Source organism: Mustelus asterias, chromosome 12 (genome assembly GCF_964213995.1).
Source record: "Mustelus asterias chromosome 12, sMusAst1.hap1.1, whole genome shotgun sequence".
Lineage (NCBI taxonomy): Eukaryota > Metazoa > Chordata > Chondrichthyes > Carcharhiniformes > Triakidae > Mustelus > Mustelus asterias.
In genome coordinates this window covers 17,000,970-17,014,223 of record NC_135812.1, presented here as the reverse complement: position 1 = coordinate 17,014,223, position 13,254 = coordinate 17,000,970, and the positions used below count along the sequence as shown (strand labels likewise).

General features: G+C 40.9%; 1 protein-coding gene across 2 annotated transcripts in view; it reads right to left on the bottom strand.

The window, feature by feature from the left end:
- The window catches only part of gosr1 (golgi SNAP receptor complex member 1), a 123,215-nt gene that overhangs the window by 87,593 nt on the left and 22,368 nt on the right, over nt 1–13,254 (bottom strand). For both annotated transcript variants that reach the window (XM_078224838.1, XM_078224840.1), the window contains exons 4-5: nt 12,001–12,108; nt 1,402–1,493 (exon numbers count right to left, since the gene is read on the bottom strand). In XM_078224838.1, coding sequence (XP_078080964.1) covers nt 1,402–1,493; nt 12,001–12,108 — 200 coding nt within the window. The remainder of the gene's footprint in view (nt 1–1,401; nt 1,494–12,000; nt 12,109–13,254) is intronic.

The following is a 13,254-nucleotide window of genomic DNA, read 5'->3' as shown; positions in this document are numbered from 1 at the left end:
AGCTCCAGGGACCTGGGTTCGATTCCCGGCTTGGGTCACTGTCTGTGTGGAGTTTGCACATTCTCCTCGTGTATGCGTGGGTTTCTTCCGGGTGCTCCGGTTTCCTCCCACAGTCTAAAGATGTGCGGGTTAGGTTGATTGGCCATGCTAAAATTGCCCCTTAGTATCCTGAGATGCGTAGGTTAGAGGTATTAGTGGGTAAATGTGTAGGGATAAGGGGGTAGGGCCTGGGTGGGATCGTGGTCGGTGCCGACTCGATGGGCCAGATGGCCTCTTTCTGCACTGTAGGGATTCTATGATTCTATGAAACAAAAGGCTGTACGGGGCAGCAATCAAAGCAAAAACAACCTGCATTTTTATACCACCTTTACCAGAGTAGAACACCCCAAGATGCTTCACAGGGGTCATTCTCAAACAAAATTTGATATCCCACCATGAATTTCCATAAGGATGGGGTAGGTGAAAGGGATAGGTTTATGGAGTGAGGAAAATCAGGGACATGCAACAGGCAAGAATTGGAGGAGTCCAGAGATCATGGACGGTCATAATTCCGGAGAAAAGTATAGTGTTAGGAAGAGCAGGTCCTGGTGGAATAAGGATGAGGTGTGAGTGATGCACTTCAGCTGAAGGGATAGAGGGGGGCAATATAGACTTAATGGCCCAGTTCTAAAGGGTGTGAAGGAACAAGGGAACCTGGAGGCGCATGTCCATCAGTCTTAAAGGTGGCAGGATATATTGAGAGTAGTTAGCAAAGCATATTAAATCTTGGCTTGAATAAGTAAAGACCGGAAAGTTATGCTGAACCTTCAATAAATTCTGGTTAGGCTTCAACTAGAGTATTGCATCCAGTTCTGATTACCTTACTTAAGATGCGTAGATTCCAAATGGTTCCAGGGGAATGGGGGGGCTAGTTACAACATTTGGTTGGAAAAAACAATTGGTTGGTATTGTTCTCCATGGAGCCAAGGAGATCAAGGAGATCAAGGAGAGATTTAATAGAGGTGTACAAGATTATGAAAGGCTTGGACAAGGTAGGCAAGGAAAACTTCTTCCCATTAACTCATTGTACAAGGACTACGGGACATAGATATGAGACTTTGGGTAAGGCATGCAGGCGGGAATGTGAGGAACAATCTTTTTATGCAGTGAGTGGTACTGACCTGGAACTCTTCGCTCACGATTTCACATGAATTCAGAAGGAAAATGGATGTGCAGTTGAAGGAAGTAAACTTGTGCTAAAGTGATAAGAGTGGAGGAAATGGGGCTGACTGAATAGCTTCACAAGGAGCTGGCATGGATCAGATGGGCCAAATGGTCTCCTCTTTTTCCGTAAATTATTCTGTTCCACGGAGAAACAGCGTGACGATGTTTTATATTTGACTGTGCTAAATAATTACTTACTCGATATCTTTCCGAACCGATCCCAACAAGTCTTCGCGTTCTCGGATGGCGATAAAGTTTGCTTTGGTTTTATTAAACTCATGTGTATAATCCTGTAAAAAAAAGCAAATTAAAGCTATTAAACATTTAGAACCATCTATCCACGTCACTGCATTTCTCTTTGCACAATACACCGTTAGATACTTTTCATATATTAGGAATTGGGAAATATCCCAACATTAATTTAAATTGTTGGGCCCAGCACTAAATGGCTTAGAAAAATTCAGCTGCACACCTTTCAAATGCTAAACAACTTTCAAAACCTCCAATATGGCAGACAGGAAACGCACACTCATGAAAGCTGGAAGTGCGCTCCCACGATATTGGTTTACGCATCAGAGTAAACCAAAGAAAAAAAAACCGGCATCCATGGCCCATATCTGAGAAGGTTCTTCTCAAAATGGTCAAAAGGGGGCTGTTTGAAGCCCCCTTTGCCATATTGGGTTGACCTGAAAATAGCAAGCTAGCTACTTTCCTCTTCATCGATGGATACCTGGGGATACCCTGTGGCTCATCAGCTCTATGTTAGTAAAGCCCGAGACCCAATATCAAAATGCACATGGGGCCTATCCATTAAGGGGATAGGATCACTCACACAGCTCCCAATATCTAGGCTAGTATGTCTACAGCTGTTGGGGGGGGGGGGGGGGGGGGGGGGGGGGTTGCGGAATACAGCCAGTACTGAAGGCAGAAGGGAAGGGGTAGCTAAAGGAAACTTATTTAGATTATTTCGTTCACACAGATGAAGCATATGTTTTGATTATAACTCTGCTGCCAAAATCACAGATGGCAGTGGTAACTGTACTGCAATAATATAATGAGACTATAAAAATAAGTCCTACTTAAAATTCTTCCTTTCAACATCCTACCAAACTGACAAAATAATTTCAACAGGGGGACAGCTGTAGCACAAAATGTCTTCATTCGCAGCTAACATCGGCTTCATGTAATAAGAAAGACAACAGCAAGTATTCCTTTCCCTTACAAAGGCAAAGTTGAATATAGTTGCTCTGTTTGGCACGAGTTAGCCTCATGAATTTTATAAATGCAGAACCAAACCGCTAAATGGATCATCCACAAGTCATTTTCAGAGGGAACACTTGCTCAATCTGCCTCTGCACAAAGATGATTAATTATTTTTCACAATATATTTTTGAAAACAAGAGATGAGGTAGGACCCTTGGCAGTGTTGTGAAATGGCGACAATTATGACCAATTATCACTGTTAAGAATATTCGAACGGAACGCTGTAATAAATATGGAAGGTGGACTTTAAATTAGAACTGCACTGAAAAATTACCCCGATGCAATGAGCAGAACCTTAGCCAAAATGAAGCATTTTTTTCACAGGGCACATCTAGCAGATATAATCCTATCAAAATTTAAATCATACCCATTTTTCAGAGGAACTCATCAAGAAAAGAATTCTGCTTTGCGATTTCATTGAAAGGCTATACTCCTTTTAAAGGATTTATTTGAGATGCAAAAATTGTCAATGTTTATGACCTTTTTAACAATTCATCAACGACTGGGAATAATCTTTTACTCTCTCAAACAATGTCACCTATGCTGACATTCTGTCAGAGCTATCGCATATCTAGTTTGCCACCATCCAATGTTTTGGTACAATTCCCTTTTCAAAAATCTCCTCTCAATTCTTTGCTCGTTTTGGGTCTAGGCCAGCTAGCTCTGGAGATTTAGCAACAAGAAAAAAATGTATCAAAACCACTCATTGTTCCTGAGACATCAATCTACACAATAGACAGACCAGGTACCCATTCCTAAAACAAACAGCTTCAGTTCTGCTCGACAGAATTCAATTTCTGAAGTTGAACATTGATTTTGAATTTGTGATTCGGGTAAACAGAAAAACTAAACTGGATTTTAGTCCCTTCTGGCATGTTTGAAGGTGAGTTGGGTCGTAAAATGCAGCTCATGGCCTTCCCACCGCGTTCCAACCCGCCTCTGACTGCTTTCCCATTTTACAGTGGGCAGGGAAGGTGTCAGGCCTAACCTTGGACTTATTTAAGCCCTTAAATGGCCAATTAATGGTCACTTTAATTGCCTCATTCTGCATCGCATGTTGAACCCACAGCAGGAGGAGGCTTATGCCAGGTGGGCAGCCTGCCAGCTTTTACTGTGCAATCTGGTGTCAGGCAAGAGAGGGGGACCTTTTTTGGGGGGGGGTCCCTGTGCCTATCAGAGGCACAGCCCCCGCACAAGGTCAAGGTTTTCACTGTATACGAATACACGCGACAATAATAAATCAAATCAAATACACCTCCTTGACCGCACCACGCCCAACCAGCATCTCAAATCGGGTCTCCATTCCCCTCACCGACCCCCACTGATACCCCAGAGTTTCCTTGAAACCTGGTTCCATAACCACCTCCTGCTCAGGGGCCACCGGTTGACCCTGGTGCTGCTAGGGTGACAAAGCTTGGCCGGCAGCTCTCTAAGACGGAACTAATTCCTTGATGGCAGTTGAAGTCTCGACCTTGGGCGATTAACGCTGCTTCCAGCAGAAAATGGCTGTGGGGCAGCCAGTTTTGTGGTTAGCGGGGTCCCTACCAACATTTCAGTTTGTGGGAATGTAATAGAACAGTGTCTTACAGAAGACTGAAATAGGTCAAAACTATTATTCACTCCTCAATTAAAAATACTTGGGCCACATTAGGAATAGGAAGCTAATCACCGAACAGGTCCCTGGATTGGAACAAAGAACCAAATATTTGTATGCAGTCCATCAAGGCTTGTAAGTTGTTAAATTCACAATGAATTACACGTTTCTTCACCATTTTCAGTCCAGTCCATGAGAAAACCCACTGACAAAGAACAATAACACAGGAATAAGCCCTTCGGCCCACCAAGTCTATGCTGACACAGATGTCTTTCTAATATTTTCTTGCCTCTACGTGGTCCATATCCCTCTATTTCCTGCCTACTCATGTATCTATCCAGATGCCTCTTGAAAGTTTTTATACAATCTGCTTCCACCACCTCCTCCGGCAGCGCGTTCCAGGCATTCAGAACCCTCTGTAAAAAAACTTGCCCGTTACATCTCTTTTAAAATCTCCCCCTCTCACTTTCAACCTATGCCCCCAAGTAATTGATCCTTCAACCCTGGGAAAAACATTCTGACTATTCACTTTATCCAAGCCTGTCATAATCTTGTAAACTTCTATCAGGTTCCCCCCTCATCTTCCGACACTCCTTTCTTCTTGTCCATATCCTCCAAACCAGGTAACACCCTGGTAAACCTCTTCTGCACCCTTTCCAATGCATCAACATCCTTCCTGTAGTGTGGCGACCAGAATTGTACACAATACTCCAAATGCGGCCTAACCAAAGTCTTATACAGCTGCAACATGATTTTCCAATTCCCATACTCAATGCCCCGACCAATGAAAGCCAGCATGCCAACGCCTTCTTGACCACCCTGTCCACCTGAGTTGCCAGCTTCAGGGAACTGTGGATCTGCACGCCTAGATCCCTCTGTATGCTAATATTTCTAAGGGCTCTATCATTTACTGTACACTTTCCTTTTGCAGTAGACCTTCCAAATCACATCACCTCACATTTGTCCTGTTCAGTCCTGTCACTGGTTCAGCCCTTAGCTGGTTTACAGGACAAAACATTGCCACTAGTTCCCTTTTTACAGCAAAACATGTTCTACCAATGAAGGGCCATCAAATTGATTGTTTCCTTCTGAAATGCTTGTAGCCAAGTTTTGAACTCCCAGATTACTGATAATAATAACATTTGGGCAGGACCAAGATAAAATATTTGTAATGGGTACTTAGAAAGATCCAAAATAAGTTTGAAAATGAAAACTTAAGTGCCAATCAACAAATTATTTTACAAGCTAAGAATAAGGTTGTCAATTTTTCTCTCTCCACAGGTACTGTCCGACACGATTAAATCCTTTTTGTTTTAACTAATGGTATGTTGCACAAGGATCTTAGTAGTTCAAATATGAACAGAGGGAAGAAATATCTTGAAATAATTAAATTAGCTTATGACAAGTTTATGATATATTGAAGTGGTGAATGTTATGGATGGTACGAACATATTCAATGCACCCAAAGATAACCAGCTTGAATGTCAGTCCATTATTGTGAGGAAAGGTCTCAAATTTTAGTACAGATTACTTGCAATTCAAATTATTGATCAACTCTTTTGAAAGTACTATATTTGCATTTTCCTGTGCTATTTACATTGCTACACTCTAATTGCGGCACAATCTTCTGAAGAAAAACTCCAAATTATCAGTAGACTGCAATTCGCTGGCTGCTTGTTGGATACCATCTGGTCTTGTGTCTGAAGACAGTGGAATGTATGTGACTTGGTGGGCAATCCTGAAACTGTTTTCACAGGATTGCTGATCAAGAACCTTCCCAATCTTGGATGCAAAATCCCGGCACTCCAAAGTTATCAAACAAATTCAGTCAGAGAAAAATTTGCAAGTGGATGAAACACCACACACCAGCAAGCTGCTTCCCTTTTGGCAGCAAGAGCAGATGTACCTGGTCTCAAGTCAACTCCCAAAGGGAGTCAACAGACATGAGGATAAACGATAGATTTTTTTTTTGCACTGTGATTCCTGCAGCTCCAAGTAATATTTCTTATTATTATTTCCAAGTATTTTGAAATGAGGAAACTTTAATACATTTGCAAAAATATTGATCTGTTCAGCACCTCATAAACCAAGCTAATTAAAATGTATTTTAACCTGTTTATTTCAAGTGTATTATACAGAGCAAAAAAAAAAGCCCTCCGCTATGAAGTTAACAGAAACGCGGGATACTTTCATTAATTTTATGTCGAGAAAATAATTATCAACAGCTGTGATCTTTTATTGCGAAACGCCATTTTGTGAAATTTAATTTTAATGAATAGATTATGTAAAATTTTATAAAAAGGATGAGACACATTACTTTCAACTACCCTTTAATGGGTTACCAATGTATCCTCACAACCGTGCCTAATTAAAATGCAAAAGGTCCCTTTTTTGGAGAGCTATTACTCATCAGCTTTCAGTCACCTTTCGCTTTTTGCTGAGTTGATATCTGTACATCCAACATTTAACTGAGGATATTTATCACTCAATTAGCTGTTCAGACTGCTCCATTAAATCTTCATGTCAGAAAATTTATCCTCATTTATATGTAGCGATGACCTAATCTTTCTACATTATAAGTGCAAGTTCAGATCTCACTCAGCAAATATATTTAGATGGAAATTAATGGTTTCTTCCTTCATTTTGATTTTAATTTGCAGAAATAGCGTATTCAGAAGCTGCATTGCCAGCATATGCACATTGTGTTAATAATTGCCCTCGAGATGCAAGAACTGTGTTATAAAATGAGCTATGAAACACAAATCGACATAATAAATCAATTCAATATTTTGTCAAAGTAAGTAAAACGAAAAAGTGAAAACATTCAAATGCAGAGGAAACGCTGCAACATATGCAAGCATTTTGAACTAATGGTACTAAAAGATTTAAACAAATCTCTGTTTTGTGTGTAAAGTTACACTGAATCCAACAAGACTCTCAGACTTTGAAATGGAAGGCACCTTAAAGCTGCATTTCTTCTTCCCTTACTTTATAGGCCTTATGCAGTCAAACTGCAAATTAATAGTTCCTCTGGCTATAGTGGACATTTGCAAGCGGATATTGTTCAGTAGTGGAATCATTTCCAGCAGCCTAATGTTTATTAATGTACAGTAAATGACCATTTGATTGCCCTTCTTTTATCGCCATATTGAAACATAATGCACAGTAACAGAGATGTCAGCTTCTACACAAAATGGGAAAAAAAAGTCACTACAGAATCATAGAATCTTACAGTGCAGAAGGAGGCCATTTGGCCCATTGAGTCTGCACCGACCACAATTCCACCCAGACCTTATCCCTACAAGTCCATGCATTTACCCTAGCTAGTACCCCTGATACAAAGGGGCAATTTAGCATGGCCAGTACACCTAATCTGCACATCTTTGGACTGTGGGAGGAAACCGGAGCACCCAGAGGAAACCCACGCAGACACAGGGAGAACATGCAAACTCCACACAGACAGTGACCCAAGCCGGGAATTGAAGCCGGGTCCCTGGCGCTGTGAGGCAGCAGTGCTAACCACTGTGCCACCATGCAGCCCCGGATTGTCTATCAGTTAATTCCTCCATTAAACAACTGTAAATCATTCCCCTCTCTCCACCCATTATCAAGCCCTAAACAGTTTTGCCGTATTTATAAATCTCTGACCGTTCACCCTAACTGCATTATCATTCTTCAAGCTCATCACTTCGCTTATAAACAAATCTTGGTATTCATTTTTCTGTTAATTTTCATCACTATTTGTGCTTCCAGATCGTAGGTCCAAAAGATTAAATTTTCCCCAAATTTATTTAATTAGAGCTCAAATTTACATAATGTTATGATCCCAGCTAAAGTTAATGCTGGACAAGTCAAATCCCAGAGTCAAATCTGGCTTGGTAGTTCCTAACTTTGCTTTTTCAGAAACTGCAGGGGTCAGTTATTGAACACATACACAACAGTCTGCCAGTATACTGTTAATGCAAAGAAAATAATGTTTGTTAAACAAGAGACAATTAACTATATCACATTAGACAAAAAAGGTTGGAAAGATTTCAATACAGGTACCAGAAAATTACTCAAACGCACACTATTTCTTTTGCACCAGCAAGACCCTGGCAGACACAAATCCCCAGTGAATGTCTACCATGGTCTCAACATCAGCGGGTGGTAGATGGCACAGTGGTTAGCACTGCTGCCTCACAGCACCAGTGACCCAGGTTCAATTCCCGGCTTGGGTCACTGTCTGGGTGGAGTTTGCACATTCTCCCCATGTCTGCGTGGGTTTCCTCCGGGTGCCCCAGTTTCCTCCCACAGTCCAAAAATGGACTCTCAGGTTAGGTGGATTGGCCATGGTAAATTCTCCCTCGGTGTACCCGAACAGGCGTCGGAGTGTGGCGAATATGGGATTTTCATAGGAACTTCATTGCACTGTGAATGTAAGCCTACTTAAACTTTTTTTTAAAACATCAAGGTTTCTTGCTTACTAGCTCAGTTTCGAATAGTTTTCTTTCAGCGGACCTCTGAACATTCAATAGATGTTTTGCTTCAGCTGGTATTTCACCCCGAGACACCCAAAATCTAAATATTATTTCAACCTCAGAACAAACACGAATTCCTTAAACTCAGTTTCCCAGCAAGCTTGCTGGATTTCTTACCCAAGAGGGATTAAATCTTCGGCCTGTAACACCTGGTACACGCACACGCTAATTTCCCTTCTGTGTTTCACTGTCCCTCTGTGTGTCTCTAAACCCCAGTCGCTCAGGAACAGCACAGTTTTTTCTAAACTTCATGAAACTACTAACCCCTTGTTAACCCATCTCTCCTCTTTAGGAGTATTAAAAATGCATGCGTACAAACAGGGCTCCAGACTTTCCGCCACCTAGCTCACAAAACCTTTAAGTTAAACCAAAACCAGGGTTCACCCTTCTTTTTTTTTCTCTATTCATTCGTGGGACATGGGCATTGCTGGCTGGCCAGGATTTATTGCTTTGGAGGACAGTTGAGAGTCAACCACTTTGCTGTGGCTCTGGAGTCACATGTAGGCCAGACCAGCAGATTCCCTTCCCTAAAGGACATCAGTGAGCCAGATGGGTTTTTCCGACAATTGACAATGGTTTCATGGTCACCATAAAACCATTCTTAATTCCAGATATTTTTAATTGAATTCAAATTCCACCATCTGTTGTGCTGGGATTCGAACATGGGTCCCCAGAACATTAGCTGAGTTTCTGGATTATTAGTCTAGCGATAATACCACTAGGCCATTCCCTTCCCAATATTTTTCTCAACACCCAGATACAAAATATAAATTAAGCTGAAAAGTTGTACATTATTCCAGATAATTTTAAACAAAAAAGTGTTCACCTCTCAAACCTTTGTCACAAAGTCTTATTCAATTTATCTAATGTGCAACTGAGGCGCACACACCAGGAATATCCCCAACTGCATGTGCTGAGTTTGCATGATAGGCTGATGTGTTAAATCAATTCTAAGCCAGTTGAAATCAGAAACTAGATACTAATACCTTTCTTGCATTATCTATGACGTCTAAGTGCTATCCTATCCCTTTCTGTGCTTCAGCTACATGAACTCTCCCAACCATGATCAGAGATTCTGTGCTTTTATGTGATCGTTTCCTAGTGCCAGACCCACTTTCAAATCCACTAAGGGCTGCGTTTTATTGCTTTCCAATGTTCCACCTCATTTTGCATACTGTTTTATCGATCAACTGGGGCATTTATCCAATCCTTGAACTTACTCGTAGCTTTCCCTACTCTCCCTGGTATAGTCACATTCGTCCATTCACTGGATCCTTCTGGTATGTATATTAGCTTAGTCCCAACTTTAGGCAGTTGCCCTTTGGGGATTTGGGGATTGCCCTATCCTGTGCATCAGTATCACTTCATCGTTATCCAGCACCTTATCGACCTTATTTTGCTCTTCATAACTGTCAAACAAAAGAATGTGTGAACTACAGGGTGCCTCATCAAGTTCTAGTAATTGCTCAGAGTCTGAAAGTTTATCAATTCTGTGATGCTAGTGTACGTTTAAGAATTTTTTTTTTAAAATCATGTTCTCTGCTGTTGTAAGGAGACCTTTTGGTTTCATTGCTGCCGGGCTGTCTGGTTAGAAGTCCTTTCATTGCTGCTTCAATGGTTTAAATGGGCTTTTGTTTATTTTTACTCTGGGTCTCAGGTATTCTCTGGGATCTTTTATGATCCTGCATTGTTAGGGGGCGACTGGGTGACAGGTCATGTGTTTTGGAGTTTGTTTTTCTTTATAGTGAATTTAAGGTTTCACTTTCAATTTTGCTGCTAGCTGCTGTTTTTGTCAGAAGCTGCCCTAGTTAAGCGGCAGGCAGTTTTTCTCTCTCTCTCACCCTGGTATTATAGATTCTGCTGGCTAGCTGGAAGCAGGTCTACCAGCCTTCCTGGAGTGAAAATCCTGTTTTGGTGGGTTGCTATTTAGTATCTAGAACTTCTCTCTCTCCCTGGTGCTTTGGAAAGCTGTTCTGACTTCAAGCTTGTGAGTGTGTATATCAAGAGAACTGCAGCAGCCAACCAAAGGACTAAGTTCCAGCATCACATGAGCATTTGTATTTTCTGTGCTAAACCTGTGGTAAGGGTTTTGTATAGCGAAGTTTACATGATTGGAACATTTCATATATTTATTGAGGGTTATACAATATAATGGATGTTTTTCTTTCTTGTTTGTATTTGGTGAAAGTTAGTGTTATACGCTAACTATATTCTTAAATAAACTTTATTTGATAAAAGCTCTCTATACATTAGCTTAGTACCAACTTTAGACAGTGACCCTTTGGGGATCGCCCTATCCTAAAGTGGGTCAGTTGAATCACACCTGAAGTGAAACATCTCATGCTCACCCTAGCCAAATTCAAATTGCAAAACTTATGATCCAGGCAGACTTCATAAAACACTTCAGAGTTTCTGACCTGAATTATAACAAATTCAAATTAACCTAGATGAATGTAGCCCATCTGTTTGATGGCCATATTGGAGAATTATTGTCTTCCCATCACACCCTATCACTTTTCCTAGACCTTTCCACTCTTGCTGACCATCTCTTTTATTGTATACTAAACCTTCAGGATTAAAATTTATCTCTGACATTTTTGTGCGACGCTGCAAAACTCTCTGAATTTTCTCTCATCTTTCTGCCTTGATGAATGTCCATGTCCCTGCATGGAGGGCACTCAAGTGTGCAGAAAAAGGTGGAACTAAAACTGTCGTTCCTTCTAGGACTGGGGATTATTACACAACACAGAAGGTATTTTGGGATTTTTCAAATAGACCAATTGTTACAGACCACAGCAACAGCCATTTTTTCACAGAAATAACTCAGATTACAATCTGGAAATGTTTTTAAGCAACCTCCTTCTGTTACCATGTTAAATCAATTCCAATTCAGCTGAAGTACTTTTCTCTTTAATGGTTTATTCACAGAATGCAGCATTACATATGAATGTTTCCTACCTACCACCACAGTGTCCCAGCAGTCTCCTATTATACTCTATTTTTTCTCAGTAGCATAACAAATTTCCATTACAAGTGCTCCTAAGTACTCAATTAAACAATGTTCTTCACCCATGTATCTTAATCTAATTAACATATTATTAGCATGTCTAGGCACATGTCCCCAGTGACGCTGGTTTAGTGAGGGGCCTGATTTAAGTGTGCAATTGACACTTGACTTTAATTCACGCCAACATTAATCGGTTGTCAATATTGGCTGTTTGTCATGTTGATAACTGGTACTTCTGAAGGATATGAAGGTTAGTGGCAACCGTGCTCACACAACGATCCCAAAACAAGGAGAAAATTGGAGCGGAAACCAGACATACCCATATTTCCCTCATATCCTGGGTTGCTCCATCAATGAAATACTTCTGCTTTCACATTAAGGCCAGAGTGCAATTTAATGAAGATTCTTTGTACCTGTAAGATATCTCGGTGCCGTTGTAGTGTGTGCATAAGTGCTGCATTCAATGATGTAACACCAGGCGTTGAAGTGTACTCTGCCATTTTGTCATTTACTCCTGTGAGCTGAAGACAAAAACAAATAAAAGCATGAGAGATATATATACACAAAAATAACGCCAGTACATGCTGCACTGGCACTTTGACTCAGAATTTCATAGCATTTCTTTCCAATTTTCTCTCTTCCTTACCCTCTCCTTTTTCGGCACTGCGGTTGGTAAAGCATTCCCCTTGCTAAGAATACAGACAAGTACTACATTTCCAAGTCCTTTTTTTATTATTCATTCATGGGACCTGGCTGGCCAGCATTTATTGCACATCCCTAGTTGCCCTTGGAGAACAGTTGAGAGTCAGCCACATTGCTGCTGGTCTGGAGTCAGAAGTAGGCCAGACCGGGTAAGGACGGCAGATTCCTTTCCCTAAAGGACATTAGTGAACCAGATGGGTTTTCCCGACAATTGACAATGATTCCATGGTCATCGGTAGATTCTTAATTCCAGATTTTTGAAATTGAATTTGAATTTCACCATCTGCCGTGGCAGGATTCAAACACAGGTCCCCAGAACATTAGCTGAGTTTCTGGATAAATAGCCTAGCGATGATACCGCAAGGCCATCGCCTCCCCTTGGTTCATGCCAGCAAAAGATGCTTATTAAAGTAGAATATTCAACAATGCAAATTTGTGTGAAGGTGAATTCTTATTGCAGCTACATTAATTGTAATACAATTATAATTGAGATACAGGAAGCCTAAATCATGGAGTAATCACATAGACTCACTCAGCCTTGGCCTAAATATCATTGATATTTCTTGATGGTCAGCTCATAGTAGCAGTGAGTCCTTCTTTCCATTGTCATTGTGTAAACCAGCAGCATATAGGCTATACTACCTCAAAACCATCTGGCATAGTGTGCAAACGAATCCAGTTCAGTCCCAAACAAATTCAACAACTTTTCCTAGCTAATTCCCAATGGTCCTCCCAATGACAAGGGTGAAGACAAACAAATAGATATTTAAGTGACTGAGCAAAATACTATGGTGCTGGAAATCTGAAATAAAAACAAAAAAGTGCTGGAAACACTCAATGGGTCTGGCAGCATCAGAGGCGAGAGGAACAAAAAGAGCAGATACTTTAGATCAACTAATGGTTAGATTATCTCCTTTGGTAGCATTCTTATCGAAGCGTCAGAAACACGGGTGGCAAGTCCCAAT